The 16,402-nt window shown below is 38.5% G+C and overlaps 2 protein-coding genes across 2 annotated transcripts; both read left to right on the forward strand.

Annotated features, from left to right (window-relative positions):
• The first annotated feature begins 3,797 nt into the window (after positions 1-3,797).
• LOC139290160 (membrane-spanning 4-domains subfamily A member 4A) lies at positions 3,798-6,941 on the forward strand. Its single transcript, XM_070911854.1, has 6 exons — positions 3,798-3,959; positions 4,118-4,222; positions 4,552-4,608; positions 6,013-6,123; positions 6,213-6,329; positions 6,425-6,941. The coding sequence occupies exons 1-6, from the start codon at positions 3,798-3,800 to the stop codon at positions 6,452-6,454; spliced, it is 582 nt and encodes a 193-aa protein (XP_070767955.1). The 3' UTR covers positions 6,455-6,941.
• Positions 6,942-8,512: 1,571 nt separating this feature from the next.
• ptdss1a (phosphatidylserine synthase 1a) lies at positions 8,513-16,014 on the forward strand. Its single transcript, XM_070911995.1, has 13 exons — positions 8,513-8,700; positions 9,296-9,387; positions 9,629-9,673; positions 9,757-9,881; positions 10,001-10,159; positions 10,434-10,585; positions 11,310-11,451; positions 13,450-13,562; positions 13,724-13,789; positions 14,113-14,212; positions 14,478-14,546; positions 15,080-15,146; positions 15,342-16,014. The coding sequence occupies exons 1-13, from the start codon at positions 8,519-8,521 to the stop codon at positions 15,434-15,436; spliced, it is 1,407 nt and encodes a 468-aa protein (XP_070768096.1). The 5' UTR covers positions 8,513-8,518; the 3' UTR covers positions 15,437-16,014.
• Positions 16,015-16,402: the final 388 nt, after the last annotated feature.

The following is a 16,402-nucleotide window of genomic DNA, read 5'->3' on the forward strand; positions in this document are numbered from 1 at the left end:
ACATATGTAAATATCTATTGCTAAATAAGCACTTTAATTCATTTTGTCATATTCTTTACGTGGTCTTACCCTCCAGTGCTGATCATTTTCTGCAGGCCAGTGCACCAGGTCAACACTTATCAGACAAGCTGCAACTATGGCTACAATGATACAGCCACAGTTAACCATGAGGGACACCTGGAATAACATAAGCCACACAATCATTTTTTATTAATTATTTAATGGGATTCAGCAAACAATCGCCTTCACCAACTGTAATGAGTTGCTTGTTGTGCTTGTATTGAGTTGCACTTACAGGCAGTAATGCTGGATATTTGAACAACAGGTTGGAAACAACTCCAGCAATGATGAACTGCAGAGGAGAAGAATGCAGCTTAGAGCTGACTGAAAACACCAGCAGGTTTTCACACCGTTTGACGTAATGAGTCACTATATTGAAGTTGCATATATGTATTTGTTTTAACTCGTTCTTGAAGCTTTACTCAGTGCATGATTTTTAACATTATTTTTAGCAATTTTTGAGCAGAGACTTACGAGTGCTCCGGTCAGTTGTGAAACTCTGAACAGAGTGAAAAGGGACTCTCCCATCCTCTGGGTTACAGCAAAAACAATTCCCATTCCAAGACTGAGGAGGCCGCTCACCATCTGCAGAGACTGACAGAGGAACGGAGACTCACATGCCAGTAAAAGTAATACTTGTGATTTGAATTTGTAAATAATGAAATGTACAATCATCCATGTAAATTCTGTTAATATTTGCAGTAAATATTCACAAGTTCATTTATAATCTCAGCTCGGCATGTGCTCGAGTGTACTGATGCAAACGACAATGCAGAGGCGAGAAAGACATGGACAGTATTTAATCTCAGCAAGTCGTGATAATGGTGATATCTGCATTGATTGATGTATTGTCCATGCGTTTAGACATGCACAAGATTTGTTCTTGCACATGTCTGATAATTCATGAAGTATGATTTTCATGCATGAATTCTTGACAATGTGTGTGTGTTAATTGGAAATTGTTACCAAATAAACACCCTGACATAAAACTAATAACTGAAATTTTGTAACATTATTACAGCAAGAAAATGCGAATCTTGTTCCCAAAATGAGATGTATTAAATCATAATTATAGATCAACACGGTCTAAATGATCAGATAATGGACCAGTGATTTAACCTTTCAGAATACTGTGCACATTTTCACAGTATCGTTTAAAACTGGATTATGTGAAACTTCAGCCTTCACACTAACAAGGTAGAATACCACAGAAACCCACAGCCAAGCATTTCCTGTTGCTGCTGTCCAAATCTGCACAATGGGCAAAAGTTATTTTGGACGCCTCTTCACTGCACCTCTCATCTGTTTGTGATATCTTGCATTAACTGAGTTGTAAATATTTTTAGACATTATATCACATAGTCACAGGGAGGAATGAGTTAAACCACTTTGACCACTAATGCCTTGGCTAAAAGTATTGCACATAATGCAAAGTAATAATGAATATCCACTATCTTAGTTCCTTTTTTTTCATGAATCACACACATTACAATTACAAATACAATTACATTAACACATGAAGTTTATAATGTTCAGTATTTGTTTGGATTAGACTGTAATTGGGGTCACAAAACTTGCTTTAATGCAGTGGATAAAATGCCATGATTTTCTTACAATAAGACGGGGTTAGAATAAAATCAGAGTACAACACCAACACCAGAAATTACCATAAAGTTGAATTAACACCTCTGTGACACCTTCTACAATAACACTAACAATATGGCCTCCTCAAAGGGTTTGTTTCTTGGTTATTGCATTGTTGCATTGTTTTGTCACTCTTACCCCCAACACAGCAGGTTGCTTCTGCAGCAGGTCATGCAGCGGCCCCTTGTCATCTGGCACGAGCTCTGAAGCTTGGTATTGTCGTGTTATCGGCGGCTCTCTCCAGTCGGCTCTGTGTGGCCCCTCGTCGGCTCCATGGATGTCCATGTCAACGTCGGCACAGGCCATGGTGCTTCTGGTCTGGACAGGCATGGTGTGTAATAATATGATGATTTAAAAATCATTAAATGTTTATAGTGTGAATCCTTTCTCATTAGTCTTAACATGGGAAAAACAGTGAGTGACCAGAAAATAGAAACCCTTGCACATTGTAATGCAATGCAACAGTCCTGTAGTGAACTGTGAAAATGAGGATTTTTAATAGTTGCTCACACTGTGAGGTGGTGATTCAACTTCATTTTTGAGACTGCTGTTGTTAGATTATGTTATATTGGAAGGTGTCATATTTTTCATGACCATTTATGTCAATAAGGTGGACAAGATATTAAAGCTTTCACTATAATCCAAGCCAACACATCATCACCACAAGGTACAGCTTTGAAAAGGACCATGGAATTCAGTAAACACCCAAGCAATTAAAAGAGTAGTGTCAATAGAATCTACACAAACATCTAAACGTATTAAAAAAGGCAGTATTTATTGCAGGGCTTTTGGGTTGCACTTCAGTATGCAGTAACACATTGTACAGGTGTTTCTGTTTTTCTTATATATATGGTTGATACCAAATATGACAGTGTTTTATTGTAGTTTTTCTTTGGAGCAGTTTTGCAACAAACTGGAGACAATACATTAAATGAAATAACAGCGAAGCTATTGGCCTGAAAGATCACTAACAAATTTTCACTGTGTTGTCAAATTAAGGATTTTACATTTTTGAAGGTGTTTGCACATTCATACATTTACTGTCCAGTGCAACATCAGAATTTCAGGGTCTAGAATTAAGCATCACTGGCTTTTCATGATTATTGAAATCAGTTTAGTCTTTGTCGAACAAACTGGATAATCACTAGTGATATTTAAATTTCACATAATAATGTATTACACATTTATTTTGTCATGGCAGAACTTTTTCGGGCAGCGTCAAATGCAACGTCATTCTATGTGAGTTCCTCAATCCTGCAACAACCTGTAAGAGAACATTACCACAGAAACTGACAAGAAAAAAGGGACTTTGAATTTAAGTTGTGATACAAAATATCAGTTGTAGCTCCCAACAATAATACTTAACAGAACTTTAGTGTTTCTTAGATGACACGATTAACATGCACAAAAACATCCGATCCACTAGAGTACATATACATCCATATGCCAAGTTTTTGAGATGCTTGCAAATTCATATTCCCTATTGTAAATATGTACAACAAAGACTTTTTAAAGTGTGATTCAATAAAGATTGGGATTCTTACCACGTTTGGCTTGAGCAGTATCTATTTCACACTCTGTATCTGCCTCACTCTTTAGGCATGATCTTCACTTCCCTGCAAATACTTCCTATACATACACCTCACGCCTTAACTTCCTCACTCTGCCAGTGGTCTCAACACTATCATCATGTTCAACCCTCAGTTCCTCATTGCCATAAGTTGTTTGTGATGCTGCAGTATTTCTGGTTGAACAAATCACATTTCTTTAAGTTTATGAAGACAAATACGGTAAAATATTAGGTCTTCACCGTTTTAAATGTTTGCCAAATCAGTCTGCACGCAAGCATTTTGTGGGTTTGAGTGTGTGTGTGTGTGTGAGAGAGAGAGAGAGAGAGAGAGAGAGACAGGCAGTGAGAGACAAAGACAATTGACGTGCCATCTCATTTCCTTGTCAAACTCATTTGATCATTTCAGGTCTGAATCAAGACACGGGAAGAAAAAAGGGTAAGTTACTGAAAACCTATTTAACAGATCACCACTAATAAAAACTGCTTTAAGGGTCTTTGCTTTGTTGTTCTTGTTCACAGGAGAATGAAGAAAACATTTGTATGTGATGACACAATGATCATCACCATTCCCATTGGGAATCTCAGGGATGCTCGAGAGGGTCGACTGATGCCGGAGAAGTTTCAGTGCGTATTCAAAGATTCCTACAAGGTCTTTGTCATTAAAGGAAAACCTAAACCTCTTGGAGTGAGTTGAATTGTCTCTTACTGTAGAGTCATGATCACAGACTCTTTTGTAGTTTCATGTTATATGTATATTTTATATTTTATATGTATATTTTTGGCTTCAACTCACACTCAAAACATGCAGCATTGTAATTCAGTATTTTCCTCTTTTTTTGTTAGGCAGCCCAGGCCATCACTGGTGTGTTCATTGTCACTCTCGGTCTGATTTTTCCAAAGACCTTCGCCAGGGAAATCACCTGGATCTACACTCTCCCCAGTGTTCTGGTAAATACAATTACAAAACTAAACATTTAATTCTCTCCCATAAGTTACCATTGATTCTGTGAACAATCTGAATAATTGTTAATTAATTAAGTAATTAAAGAAAATACAATTAGAAACCACTTTTTAGGCATTCCCATGGTTATATACTGTTAATAATTAATAGTGAATAGTATAACTATACTACGCATCCGTTCTTACTTCCTGTTGCTGCTGTGACATTTCAATTTCTCTGCACGGCATCGATAAATCATCTATATCATCGATATTCCATGATATTCAGTGTTGTATTTCTGTATATAATCATTTATATGTTTTTATCAATATCTTAGTATGTGGTCTCTGGTATGCTGTCCTATGCTGCTGGAACATATCCAAACATGCGAGTGGTAAGTCTTTGTTCTCCCAGTGAAAAATCCACAAAGTGGCAAAAGTGAAACTGTGAAAACTTTCTTATGGTATAAAATTTCACAGCACAGGGGGAAAATTCATACTTTAACGACAATAGATGAATTAACCCTCTGATTTAAAAATAATAACATGTGCTGACTGGATAGAATTATTCTGGATATAATAGTGCAATATTTCTAATGTTTCTTTCTAATAGGATTTTATTTTATTTTAGGATGTTATGTTTCTTACAGGATATTTGTCCTCCTTTAAAATTCTGTATTCTTTTTAACCTAAGTAATAAAATTAATTTCAGATAGATTGAGATTTAGATACGGTAGTCCAAACCCAAATGCTTAATATGGCGTACTAAAACACAGTGACATAGTATAACATAGTATTCAAAGTTAACATATTATTTAATGTCAGCAATAAAAGTGAGATGAGAAATTAAAAGGACTTTCAGACATAAGTGAAGTTTTAATTATGTTTGCCTTCCAATTAGTTTTTAAATTAATAATTTAAGATAGATTAAGAGGACATTTGTTCCCACAGCCTGCACACACACAAGAACAATAAGGAACTAACACAACAACATAGCCACAAGGAACACAGTACAGCCACAAGAACCGTTTGTGTGTTATTGCTACATTTTGTTGAGGGCAGTGATGGCAGAGCGCACAAAGCTCTTACTGGAGCGTGCTTTTTTACAGGCCAGAGATCTGTATCTGCGACTGGATGGGAGTAGTGTGAGGCATGAGTTCAGGGGGTGTCTGGGGTCGCGTGCTATGGTGAGTGCTTTGCATGTGATAGCAGTGTCAGTGAGGGCTGGTAGGTTGGGAGTAGGGAGACCAATGATTTTAGAGGCATTGTGTGTGATTTTGAGGAGTTTGTCCCTGTTGGTGACAGTGAGCATGGCTTCAATGACGCTCCTGTATAGGGGGAGCAGAAGGCCCTGAGTTTCCAGATGGTGGAGAGCGTCTGTTTGCAGCGTTTAAGGATGTTGGCAGTGTGATGATCAACTTAATAGTTGTAGACTTGCACCGATAAGTGAATGATTGTAACTAACAAACATATTTTTAGATTTTCTTTTCAAACAGATAAAATATAGAACATTTTGATATGAATAATTTTGCATTTGTGAAATTAAATAATTTTGTCTGAGGGCTCAAAATCATCACAACATGTCTGATCCTGATTTGTAAGAAAACAAATGATCATTATTATTACTATTACTGCTGTTTAACTGCATTATCAGATGTTGAAGTATCCTTGAGCAAGACACTGGACCCCAAGTTGCTCCGCCGCCATCGGTGTGTGTGTGTGTGTGTGTGTGTGTGTGTGTGTGTGTGTGAATTATAAATGCAGTCCATTTACCATTTACTGCCTCTTTCATCTTCCAGACAAAACTGTCATTCTCTCTGAACATCATCAGCTTCTTCTGGTCAGTTGTGGCCATCTGTATCTGCGGGCTCACTTTTCATTATCCATTATTTATGTGGAACAATTTCCAGGTAAAGGAAAACAACATTTATCCTGTAGCTCTCTGAAACACAAAGCAAACATGTATTCACTTCCACCTCTGTCTCAACCTTTTTCATAGATATATGAAGGAATGAAGGGATTGGTTATAACTCTGCTGGTTATTGAAAAGTTTATAGCCCTATACTTGATCTGCTGGTCGAGTAAAGCTGTATGCAGGCAACATTTCAACACTTTGGTATGTAATTTTGTTTATACACACAGCAACTACACATACTGTATGAGGAATAAGATTATTTGTAGCTAATAGTGGTAATTGTTTTTTTTCTGCAGCCCATCATACTGCTGAAGCAGGGAGACTGAATTGAAGGGCTTGATGGCGCTCAACAAACCAATGATCGGCCTCCTCTTTACATACCAGTAGGGTATCAATATCATACCCCTCAACATACAAAGAACTACCTATCGTTTTCATTTCAGAAGTAGTGCTAACAGCAGATTGCATGTGAATGAGCCACTTCTTGGATATAGGATTACCTATTATTTTAGTTTGTCTGTTTATATTGCTATGCTTAATAATAAAAAAATATACAGTATGCCATGAATAAAAAATAGGTATTGATGTTTCTGAACAAAATTATCTTTCATTTCTAAGTCCTGGAGAACGTTACCATTTCGATGATTCTGTGAAAACTGATTACTTAACGGAAATACAGTTAGCTAGATTGATAGGGAACATTATATCTCTCTATATACTATCTATACTATGCATCTGTTCTTGTACTTTCTTTTGCTGCCGTGACATTTTCATTTCCTTGCATGGGTTCAATAAAGTTTATCTTATCCTGGAGAGCATTGTATTTTCTCAACTATTGGAAGTTCAGATCATATTTTAAAACTTCTATCTTTTTTATCAGTGACACATCATCCAAACTGTCTTTTTTAAGGTTGTAAAAGTTCACCTTAGTGAAAGCTGGTGCAGGTGATGGTTTAGTGCTGCTTGACTATCATGCCGCATTTTGATACACTTCTGCATTTCAATCACTTTAGATTATTGATTGTTATGTTACCCAGCTGCCAGTCGAGCTGCCACAAGATCGTCTGGAACATCAAACAGTTAGTCAAGTCATGACCTCAGGAACATTGCAAATACTTTGAATTGTCTTAAAATGACCCCCAAAATAGTACTTCTATATTTGGTATCAGTTAGAAAAAAAACACATTTTGGAAATACATTTGCTACAAACTACAAATGAAATGTTGTATGGACTCATAAGATACAATAATCAAGTAGAAGAAGTAGTAAGAGCATATAACAATGTACTCCCAGAGGGAAAAAGACACTTTTTTCTTAACATGAAAAATAAATAATTGCTGTGCAAACTTAAAGCTTTTAGGCAATTTTGTAAATCCAAACCTGTTTCTCAGCTAAGTCAATGAAACTGATCCTCACCCCAGGGTAGGGGTTAGTGGTTAGTGGAGGTTAGTACAAAACATGCTTTTAGCAACCTTTTTGCTCATACTTATCTTGTATGTATAGCTACACTAGGTTTACCCATTTACTCAATTTACTGAAAGTGGGGAGATTATGTGTAAAATAATCTTTCAAATCTGTTGCCGCTTGTTTCTTAAACCACCACAAATTACATCAACAGAAACTTAGAGCCCATGTGGGTGTCTTTCTTGCTGCTCTTAATGAAAACTGATAGGGACCCCTGCTGTGAGCTGAGGATGTTTTTGGTATCAGTGACATGTGAAGCACAAGAACGGCCACATGGGGGAGATAAACACACATCAAATCAAGTCAAGTACGTGCATCTTCCAGTGAAGGATGTTTTCTAGGAAACACATTCATTTGACATTCAAATAACTGAATTGTTGTTCTACGTTCTCAAAACTTGTAGGCTTAAACGTTTTACATATATATATATATATATATATATATATATATATATATATATATATATATATATATATATATTATATTAATATAGGAGGTCAGAGTTTAAGATAGTTCATTAATTAGGTCGATTGAGGAGTGAGCCCTCTGTTCATTTGTCCTGCTTTAAAGTCCTTGCATGGAGGTCACGCTAAAAACAATCCTAGCAGCACATGATGAAGGGGGGCACATGAACTCTTCCGCGTTGGGACACTCCCTACAAACATGCACACCAATCACAATCAAAAGTGAACAATTTCTCTAAAACTTCTCTTCCCCTCTTTTTAACCCTCTGGTGCTCTTTCTGCCCGGCTGTCACCACTAACTTGCAACCCTGCCAGCCAGCTATGTAATGTTTTTATAATTATTTCAGCACTATTTCCTGTCTGTTGTAACAGTTTGTGTTGGTTGTTGCTGCTTGACGGGCGGATCACTTTCTCATGCTACAGTGAGGAGCTGCTGCCTGCTGCCTGCTGCTGCGTTCCTCTATGGCGTCCGTGTACAGCGGATCTCATACCTTGAGCAAGGATGATGTGAATTACAGAATGCATTTCCGAATGATAAACGAGCAGCAGGTTGAAGATATCACCATAGAGTTTTTCTACAGGCCGCACACGATAACGTTGCTGACATGCACGGTGCTCAGTTTGATGTATTTCGCCTTCACAAGGTAAGTCGCTCGCAGCTAATGTTAGCTCGGTGGGTTAGCTTAGTTAGCTAGCGCACGGCTAACAGGAGCAGTGATGCTGTGACAGTGCCAGGTACACTGGGAGGTTAGCTAGCCTTTAGCTAATCTTTAATGCATTTTCTTTCACTGAGAGAAACTTTACATCCGCGTGAAAGCACTGGAATAACTTCCTCAGGGAGGACTGCCTACATTTTGCTCTTATTAATCGTTCACCTAAGCTAATAAAAATAAGTGTTGTGTTATATAACGTTAGTCCAGTGATGACCACTGTTTCCTGTGCTGGCATTAGCTACAACAATGTAACTAGCAAGGAAACGAATCATAACGGTGCTTTTCAAGCGATTAGCTGCTGCACAAATCACAATTGGCCCTACGAAATCTAATATGTAAGTTAATGTCTTTACCAGTTGCTTTTTAAAACTTGAAAAAAATGTATATATACATATGTATGCAGGTAAACGTTAAAGCATAGACAACTGAAATACTGAAATACTTAAATGGGCTGTTAAACATATACCACGGTATCACTGGTGATATTAACTGTTCCTGGGACATTTCTGTTTTACCCTGCCTGCAGAGATGATGGAAACCCTGACAGTAATCTCTGGGTGGGGCTCATCCTGGTCATCTCCTTCTTCCTTGTCATCAGTGTTTTGGCATTTCCTAACGGTGAGCAAAAAAAGGACACAGGTGGGGTTTGCATTGGCCTTAATTACAGCCTGAAGGTGCTTTATAAAAAGACATATGTTAGCACAGTAAAGAATAATGACTGCTTCACATGTTAGAGGAGGAGCCTGGATAAGGACCTCACCTCATTATAAGAGGAATACTAAGAATATAGACTGTATGAATGAGAAAACCTGTTGTAGATTATATCTCTGACATAGTATCTTTATGTTCCTCACTGTAGGTCCATTCACCAGACCACATCCAGCAATATGGCGGATAGTTTTTGGTGAGTATTGCTAAAAGTTTCTGAACTGTTTTTCTTTGGACCTTATATTTCCCTTCCTAATGTCCTGTCTCTCTGCTGTTAAGGTCTGAGTGTCCTCTACTTCCTGTTCCTGGTTTTCATCATCTTCCTCAACTGGCAGCAAGTGAAGCAGCTGATGTATTGGCTGGACCCAAACCTGCGTTACGCCAAGAGAGAGGCGGACATAATGGTGAGGGATGCAGGCTTACACAGAAAATAATTTTCAGATTGATTTGCATGCACCAGTTGCGTTCAGTACCAGGGGATTATTAATCATTGCAATGAGGCTATCTGTGCTGCTCTCCGCAGGAATATGCTGTGAACTGCCATGTCATCACCTGGGAGAGAATCCTGAGCCATTTTGACATTTTTGCATTCAGCCATTTCTGGGGCTGGGGTATGAAGGCCCTGCTCATTCGAAGCTATGGCCTCTGCTGGACCATCAGTATTACCTGGGAGCTTACTGAGGTAAGAAAGCACACACCAGATGAGGTTATCACACACTTTACATCTTGTAGCCTATCACTTTCTCTCTGTCTGCCTCTCCCTTGGTTTCTTTTTATTTATACTGGAAAAATTCTAAGGGCATCTAAGCTGGTAATGTAAGTGTTTTATCTTGTGGAAATGGATGGGTTTTGGCCATTCTCAATTATTTTATATAACATATATTGCATATTATAGTAGGCTGAAAAGTTCACAGTTTTTCAGACTTTCATAGCCCACAAATCTCCTGTTCCTGTAGCTTTTCTTCATGCATCTGCTACCTAACTTTGCTGAGTGCTGGTGGGACCAAGTGATTCTGGACATTCTGCTGTGTAATGGTGGAGGCATCTGGCTTGGCATGACTGTCTGCCGCTTTTTGGAGATGAGGACCTACCACTGGGCCAGTATTAAGTATGACCTTGCAGTCTGGAAATTAACTACAACTGTGTTTAAAATTGTGTCCAGTTTTGTGTTGATCCTTAACATACCCAGATTTTTCAGGTATACTTTCAAAGTAATTTATAGGTTGTGAAAAGGGAAGTGGGGTTTTTATTGTAGTCAGTAACAATACATCTCTAAATATGACATTATCAGCCTTTTGTAAGTTACTTTACACTAATAAATAATAAAATCTTGCCTTAAAGGATGATATCAAAAGCTAAAGAATGTGTTTGTAGTTCTTTATTTGTTGGCCTTTATTCTTTATCATGTAAATTCAAGTTTTTTAATTGTGTGCACAATGAAAGGTAGCTTTACTTTATTCATCTTAAGTGTTTTGTAATATTTCATTGAAAACTTTTGTGTGTAATATTTAAGAGAGATGTAATTAAAGTCAGAACAAGTAAGACATGTACATTCAGATGAATAAGCTCTATCTAATACGTTGAATTAGCTTCTTCTCTTTTGTAACATCGCGGTAAAGACTGTTCCACTCAAGCAAGCCAGTTTAGATAGATAGATACATACCATCTTAAGATGCACAAATTGTTGTTTTGAAATATGATCTCACAAGTTCATCAAGGTAGAGTGGACTTCAATAATTAATGTGATGGCATTACTTTCATCTGACTTTGTCTACTGTACTAACATAATGCTTATTGCCATAAATAATCCTTCTCCTGTGCTTCCCATCCAGGGACATCCACACCACCACAGGGAAGATCAAACGAGCCGTGTTACAATTCACCCCTGCAAGCTGGACCTACGTTCGCTGGCTTGACCCAAAGTCCTCCCTGCAGCGAGTGACGGGAGTCTATCTGTTCATGATCATCTGGCAGGTGGGTCAGTGGGAAATCCTCTCTCGCCATCTCATGGTGACTAAGTGCTGACTAGTCGGGGATCATCTGGTGGGCTCTGCGCGCTAAATCCAGGGTAATCTAATTGCCTCCTCTGTTGTTGAAATCTGAAACCTGTCTCACGTGGATCCATATAATGCATGAGTGTCCTGCTGTCTACACATTAACAGCTAATCCCATGAGAGTGAAAGACAGGCTGGATTACTTGGGAGCAATTTATGGTAATGAGAAAACCATGGATGGAGAACTTGAGTAAGCTCCATTGCCTCTCTACTGAAGAGGCAACTATGGCTGCCAAATTTCTAGCCACTGGCTGCTATCGCGATGAAAGATGCTGTTTCTCTCATTTTTGTGTGGTGATGAAACAACATTGTCCTCCCCTCTCCCTCACTCACTTGAAATAGTAATTACCAGTCTTTGACAAGTAGTTGAAGAGATGGGGGACGTCTCAGCTCTACTCAGCCTGGTGACAGTTTAGCTGCTCTTCACCGGGTTCAACCACACAGGCTCCAGGCCAAATGAGCGAATGACACGGCAGCAGGCCTCCCTCTCATTATCTTCCAGTGCGGATGAGAGGGACAAAGTGTCCCCCAAAATTAACTGCTGGTATTGTTGCCAATTTGTTAATCCAAGTGTGACTTGGATTGTAAGAGAATCTTTGTTTGTTAGGGTCCTAACCTCAATAACAGTCCATATACTGTACTTGGCCAGTGAAACGTTTTCCTCAAGTAATTCACTCATTATAAATACCATAAAACACAACAAAAATTATAACATTATTTTACTGGACATCACCTAGAGAGGCCCAGATTTCATTTGTAAAAATGTGAAGTTATGGCAGGTAACATACTGTATCTTTCTCTCACAAAGGTTAGCTCTGTCTACATGTTTTAACTACAGGCTGAACTGGTTGATCTTTTCAGTGCATCTGCCTGTAATAAAGCACTAATTAAAGAGTCTAATTTTGACTTGTCGAACACAGGTGCAACTAATAACATTAATAATGGCTGCATTCCTTGTAGGTGAGCCAGTTACAGGACCCTACTTTTGTGCGTGCAGTCTCACTGGCATGTGTTAATGGAATGGAGCTGTCATGAAATGTTATTTGGGACACGTGCTTGAACTCCTATAACATCAAAATGTCTGCTGTGATTCTGATTTATGGTCCCTAAAAACAACAAAACTGGTGCATGGTAAAGCCACTGGATATCATCATCATGTGAGACAAAAGTGAACTCATACAGAGAAAGACAGAGAAAAGGCTATATAATAATAGTTTGTCTTGCTGAAAAATTCTCAAAAATCTCAAAACATTGAGATTATTTGTAGTAAAATAAAGTCACAAACAATTCCTCAGTTAAATGTGTCTACAATATCTTTGGTACCACTCTTAAGTGTCAAATGCCGTTTTTCCCTGACGACATTTTGACATTTCACAGTAGGAAAAGTAGAAGTGCAAATCATAACATTAATGATAGCTGAATTCCATTTAGCTGCTTCAGTTTCAGGGTTGTGGTATGTTGCATGCTTGCAGACTGTCACACTGCCATGGCTTACTGTCTGCTGTGAAAAAGGCCTAGAAATTATAAGTATAACGCAGTCCATAAGTAGCAGAACAGTGACACGGTTTTCGTTTCAGCTCTGTACTCAAGCACACCGGATTTGATGCTGACTTGAACGATATTCACATTCATATTGGGTGAATATAGTAGGAACTGTTACCCTTTCCATACATAGTCATTTTACAACAATACAGCACAAACAGTAAACAGTAAACAAAGCCAAAACAACCAGTAGGTTTGTAGGGCGCAATAAAAGCTTTGGAACCAGGCATTAAATATTTTTAATTCACGGACCAACGCTCATAATTTCAAACTGAACGTGCGTGAATACAGAACCAAAACAACAGTGCTACTTCTCTGTGTTATATAGTTAACATAATCTTTGTTCTCTTCTGTCTGTTTCCCTTTTTGTCCATAGCTAACAGAGTTGAACACATTCTTCCTCAAGCACATTTTCATCTTTCCTGCAAGCCATGCTCTTAGCTGGTGTCGGATCCTGTTTGTTGGTATCATCACAGCTCCAACAGTGAGGTGAAAACACAAGAGACGATTTTATTAGTACTGGTATTGGTGTGTGCTTACATCCAGTTCCTTGTTTTGGCAATTTGACAAATGTTCAGTAGGGCAAGTAACTGGCTAGAACTGCAGGTGAATTTTGCTAATGTTTGCATTGTGTTTGTATTTTGCTTTAGGCAGTATTATGCGTACCTCACAGACACGCAATGCAAGAGAGTTGGGACCCAGTGCTGGGTGTTTGGGTAAGTGAAATCTAAACTGTAACCCTGACTGAAGTTGATATTTTTTCAAGAAAGACCACCTAAATTAGTTGTACTCCACCATATATTTACATGTGAACTGCGGTGTGCATATCAGATAGCTACAAGCAGTAAGAGCACATAAAGGAAGTGTTAACTGACTCACTAAGCAAATGTTAACATGTTCAGGTCAGTGAGCATACCACTGCTATCAGGTAAAAGCCACATATTTGTTATGAGGTTTTTTTTTGCTGTTAAATTGAAAGTTCACAAAGTGGATCACAGGGTTCAGTGTATGTGTGTGTCTTTTCTCCCCTCATTCACAGGGCAGTAGCCTTTCTGGAGGCCTTGGCATGTATTAAGTTTGGACAGGACTTGTTCTCAAAAACACAGATCCTCTATGTGATCCTCTGGCTCTTGTGTTTGGTAAGATCAGGATCACGTTACTGTTGCAATTCTGTGTCAAAATGAATTACTCTGGTCTCCTGCAGTTAGTAATTGGCTCATCATGCTTTAAAAGACATGAAATCATGTGCCTCAACTTTGCTGCCAACACACCATAATGTTTTTATCATAGATATATCTTTCTGTTTCAACATAACATTACATATTTTAACATCAAAAACTTTGTGCTGCAAGTTATTGATTATGGATTTTCCATGAATGAGTCTCTGTTATGTGTCTGTTTTAGGCCTTCATTACATTCCTGTGCCTATATGGAATGGTGTGGTTTGCTGAAAATTATGGTCCAAGAGAAAAGGTATGTTTATTGCTTCAAATCTTTTGCCCTTGTAAAGTATGTTATATAGTTATTAACAAAAAATAACTAATGTTGATCTTTAACCTTGTCAGGGATTAATAGAAACTCTATTTGTTGAAGTAACGTGTTAGTTTATGATGGGTTTGTTTCAAAGCCTAAGGCAATGACGGTTAACACACCTGCACAAGTGTCAAAACACAAGCCCCCTTTGGACATGCATCTTGTTGTGTAAATATGGTAGCAGTTACCAAGTTGGTCACATGTCAGAATAAACACCTGAGTCACTTTTATGTAAAAGTCAGCAAGATCGACCTTGTAAAACTTCTAAATACTCAAACACTCGTTGCCCTATTAAGAGCACTCTTTTCCCTTCACTGTGCAGGAAAACCACAATAATAATAGCTTAACTTTCAGACCTATCCCCTTTAAAGATCTTCATCAGTTAGTGTACTATGAACGCTGTGCAGGGTCAGGTAGCCGCTATATGTTCCCTGTCCACTTAATGGTATGTGTGACCTCTTCTCCTCTCACAGAGCCTCTCAGAATGTGAAGACAGTAATTACCCAGAGTCTGCTGACTACGTGTCAGAAGGATTTAAAGGTACAGTGACTTTACTGTAATTTATCAACCACACACAAAAAAAGCTCATAAAAGTAAACATTCATCTTCATCTGGAATCCTGTAAAGGGCTGACCCCTAGTGTTTGGAATGGTGTTTTACTCGTTCTGTAAATGTGACAAGTTCAGTTGCCTCTTTTTATAGACTCACTCCAAGTGTTTGACCCTCATGTTTCAGGAGAGGCAGAGGGGGACGACGACAGCCCGACAACCAGACGCAGAGGGAAGGCCTCGGGAAAGACCAAATCCATCAACGGCCTGGACAGCCAGTAGGAGTTGGAGACGGAGGCTGGTGGGTGACTCCTGAACTCACTCCATGGAGCCAGGTGTGAAGGATCACGGGTTGAAAAGGGGGTAAAGATACAACCACTTCCTGGTGTAATTGAAGTCTAGAAAGTCCCCCACATACAGTAGAGGGAGTGGAGACAGGAGAGACTAAGAGCATGAACAGGTCCATGCAGTGTTATTGGGAGTGCACAGAGGCTTGGACTACAGGGATGCACACTTAACTGTGTGCTGTAGTCATAAAAAAAGACTCCTAAACCACTGATCACAGGTTTCTGTGTGTGTGAAGAGAGAGAGAAAGAGTGGTATTTTGTGTGTGTGTGTGTGAGAGAGAGAGAGAGAAAAAGAAGTGGCAATAAAAACTGCCCATTCTAGATGTGACTGCATGATCATTGTAGCTGATAAACTATAATTTACAAACATTTATCCTACGATACAGTATATCATTGATGGTTAATGTACATTAGACTGGTTTACACCAGCCTCAACTCCAGTATGTTGGTTCAACACATTTCAATGTTAAAAGCCATTATGTAGAATTTATCACATTAATTGGAGCCTCTATGTTTATAGCACAGAAAAAGGCTGAAGTCTTTTTTTAGCATCTGTCATTGATTGTCTATTTGCATCATATATGTTCACACTTGTTTTGTGGGCTTGAATGTGGGCAGGATTTCAATGCAAGTCAGCTTTAGCTTGTTGGGTCACCGACTGAGGTTTGTGTTTGACCTGGAACAAAGCAAAGCACACAGTTTAAGCACTTTTCATAATGTTTTCTTGCAAATACTGTACATTTTGTAATGTGTGTGTATTTTGTGACTCATTGTGACCTTGAGTGATTTTACTCTCCTGTCCATCTGTGGCTGCTATCTTTTTTTTCTTTTTACTGTACTGGTAATGAAGGGCAATTATTCAAATTCCTGCATGTGTTGTCAGGCTCGGCTCTACCTGTCT

This window comes from Enoplosus armatus, chromosome 9, assembly GCF_043641665.1.
Source record: "Enoplosus armatus isolate fEnoArm2 chromosome 9, fEnoArm2.hap1, whole genome shotgun sequence".
NCBI lineage: Eukaryota > Metazoa > Chordata > Actinopteri > Centrarchiformes > Enoplosidae > Enoplosus > Enoplosus armatus.

What these genes read in the sequence shown, in the direction of transcription:
- LOC139290160 (XM_070911854.1), top strand. Translation starts at nt 3,798, where the DNA reads ATGAAGAAAACATTTGTATGTGATGACACAATGATCATCACCATTCCC. An exon ending in ACACTCTCCCCAGTGTTCTG is followed by an intron (nt 4,223 to 4,551) that starts GTAAATACAATT and finishes TCAATATCTTAG; the next exon opens with TATGTGGTCTCTGGTATGCT. An exon ending in GGCAACATTTCAACACTTTG is followed by an intron (nt 6,330 to 6,424) that starts GTATGTAATTTT and finishes TTTTTTCTGCAG; the next exon opens with CCCATCATACTGCTGAAGCA.
- ptdss1a (XM_070911995.1), top strand. Translation starts at nt 8,519, where the DNA reads ATGGCGTCCGTGTACAGCGGATCTCATACCTTGAGCAAGGATGATGTG. An exon ending in ATGTATTTCGCCTTCACAAG is followed by an intron (nt 8,701 to 9,295) that starts GTAAGTCGCTCG and finishes CCCTGCCTGCAG; the next exon opens with AGATGATGGAAACCCTGACA. An exon ending in TGTTCATGATCATCTGGCAG is followed by an intron (nt 11,452 to 13,449) that starts GTGGGTCAGTGG and finishes TTTTGTCCATAG; the next exon opens with CTAACAGAGTTGAACACATT.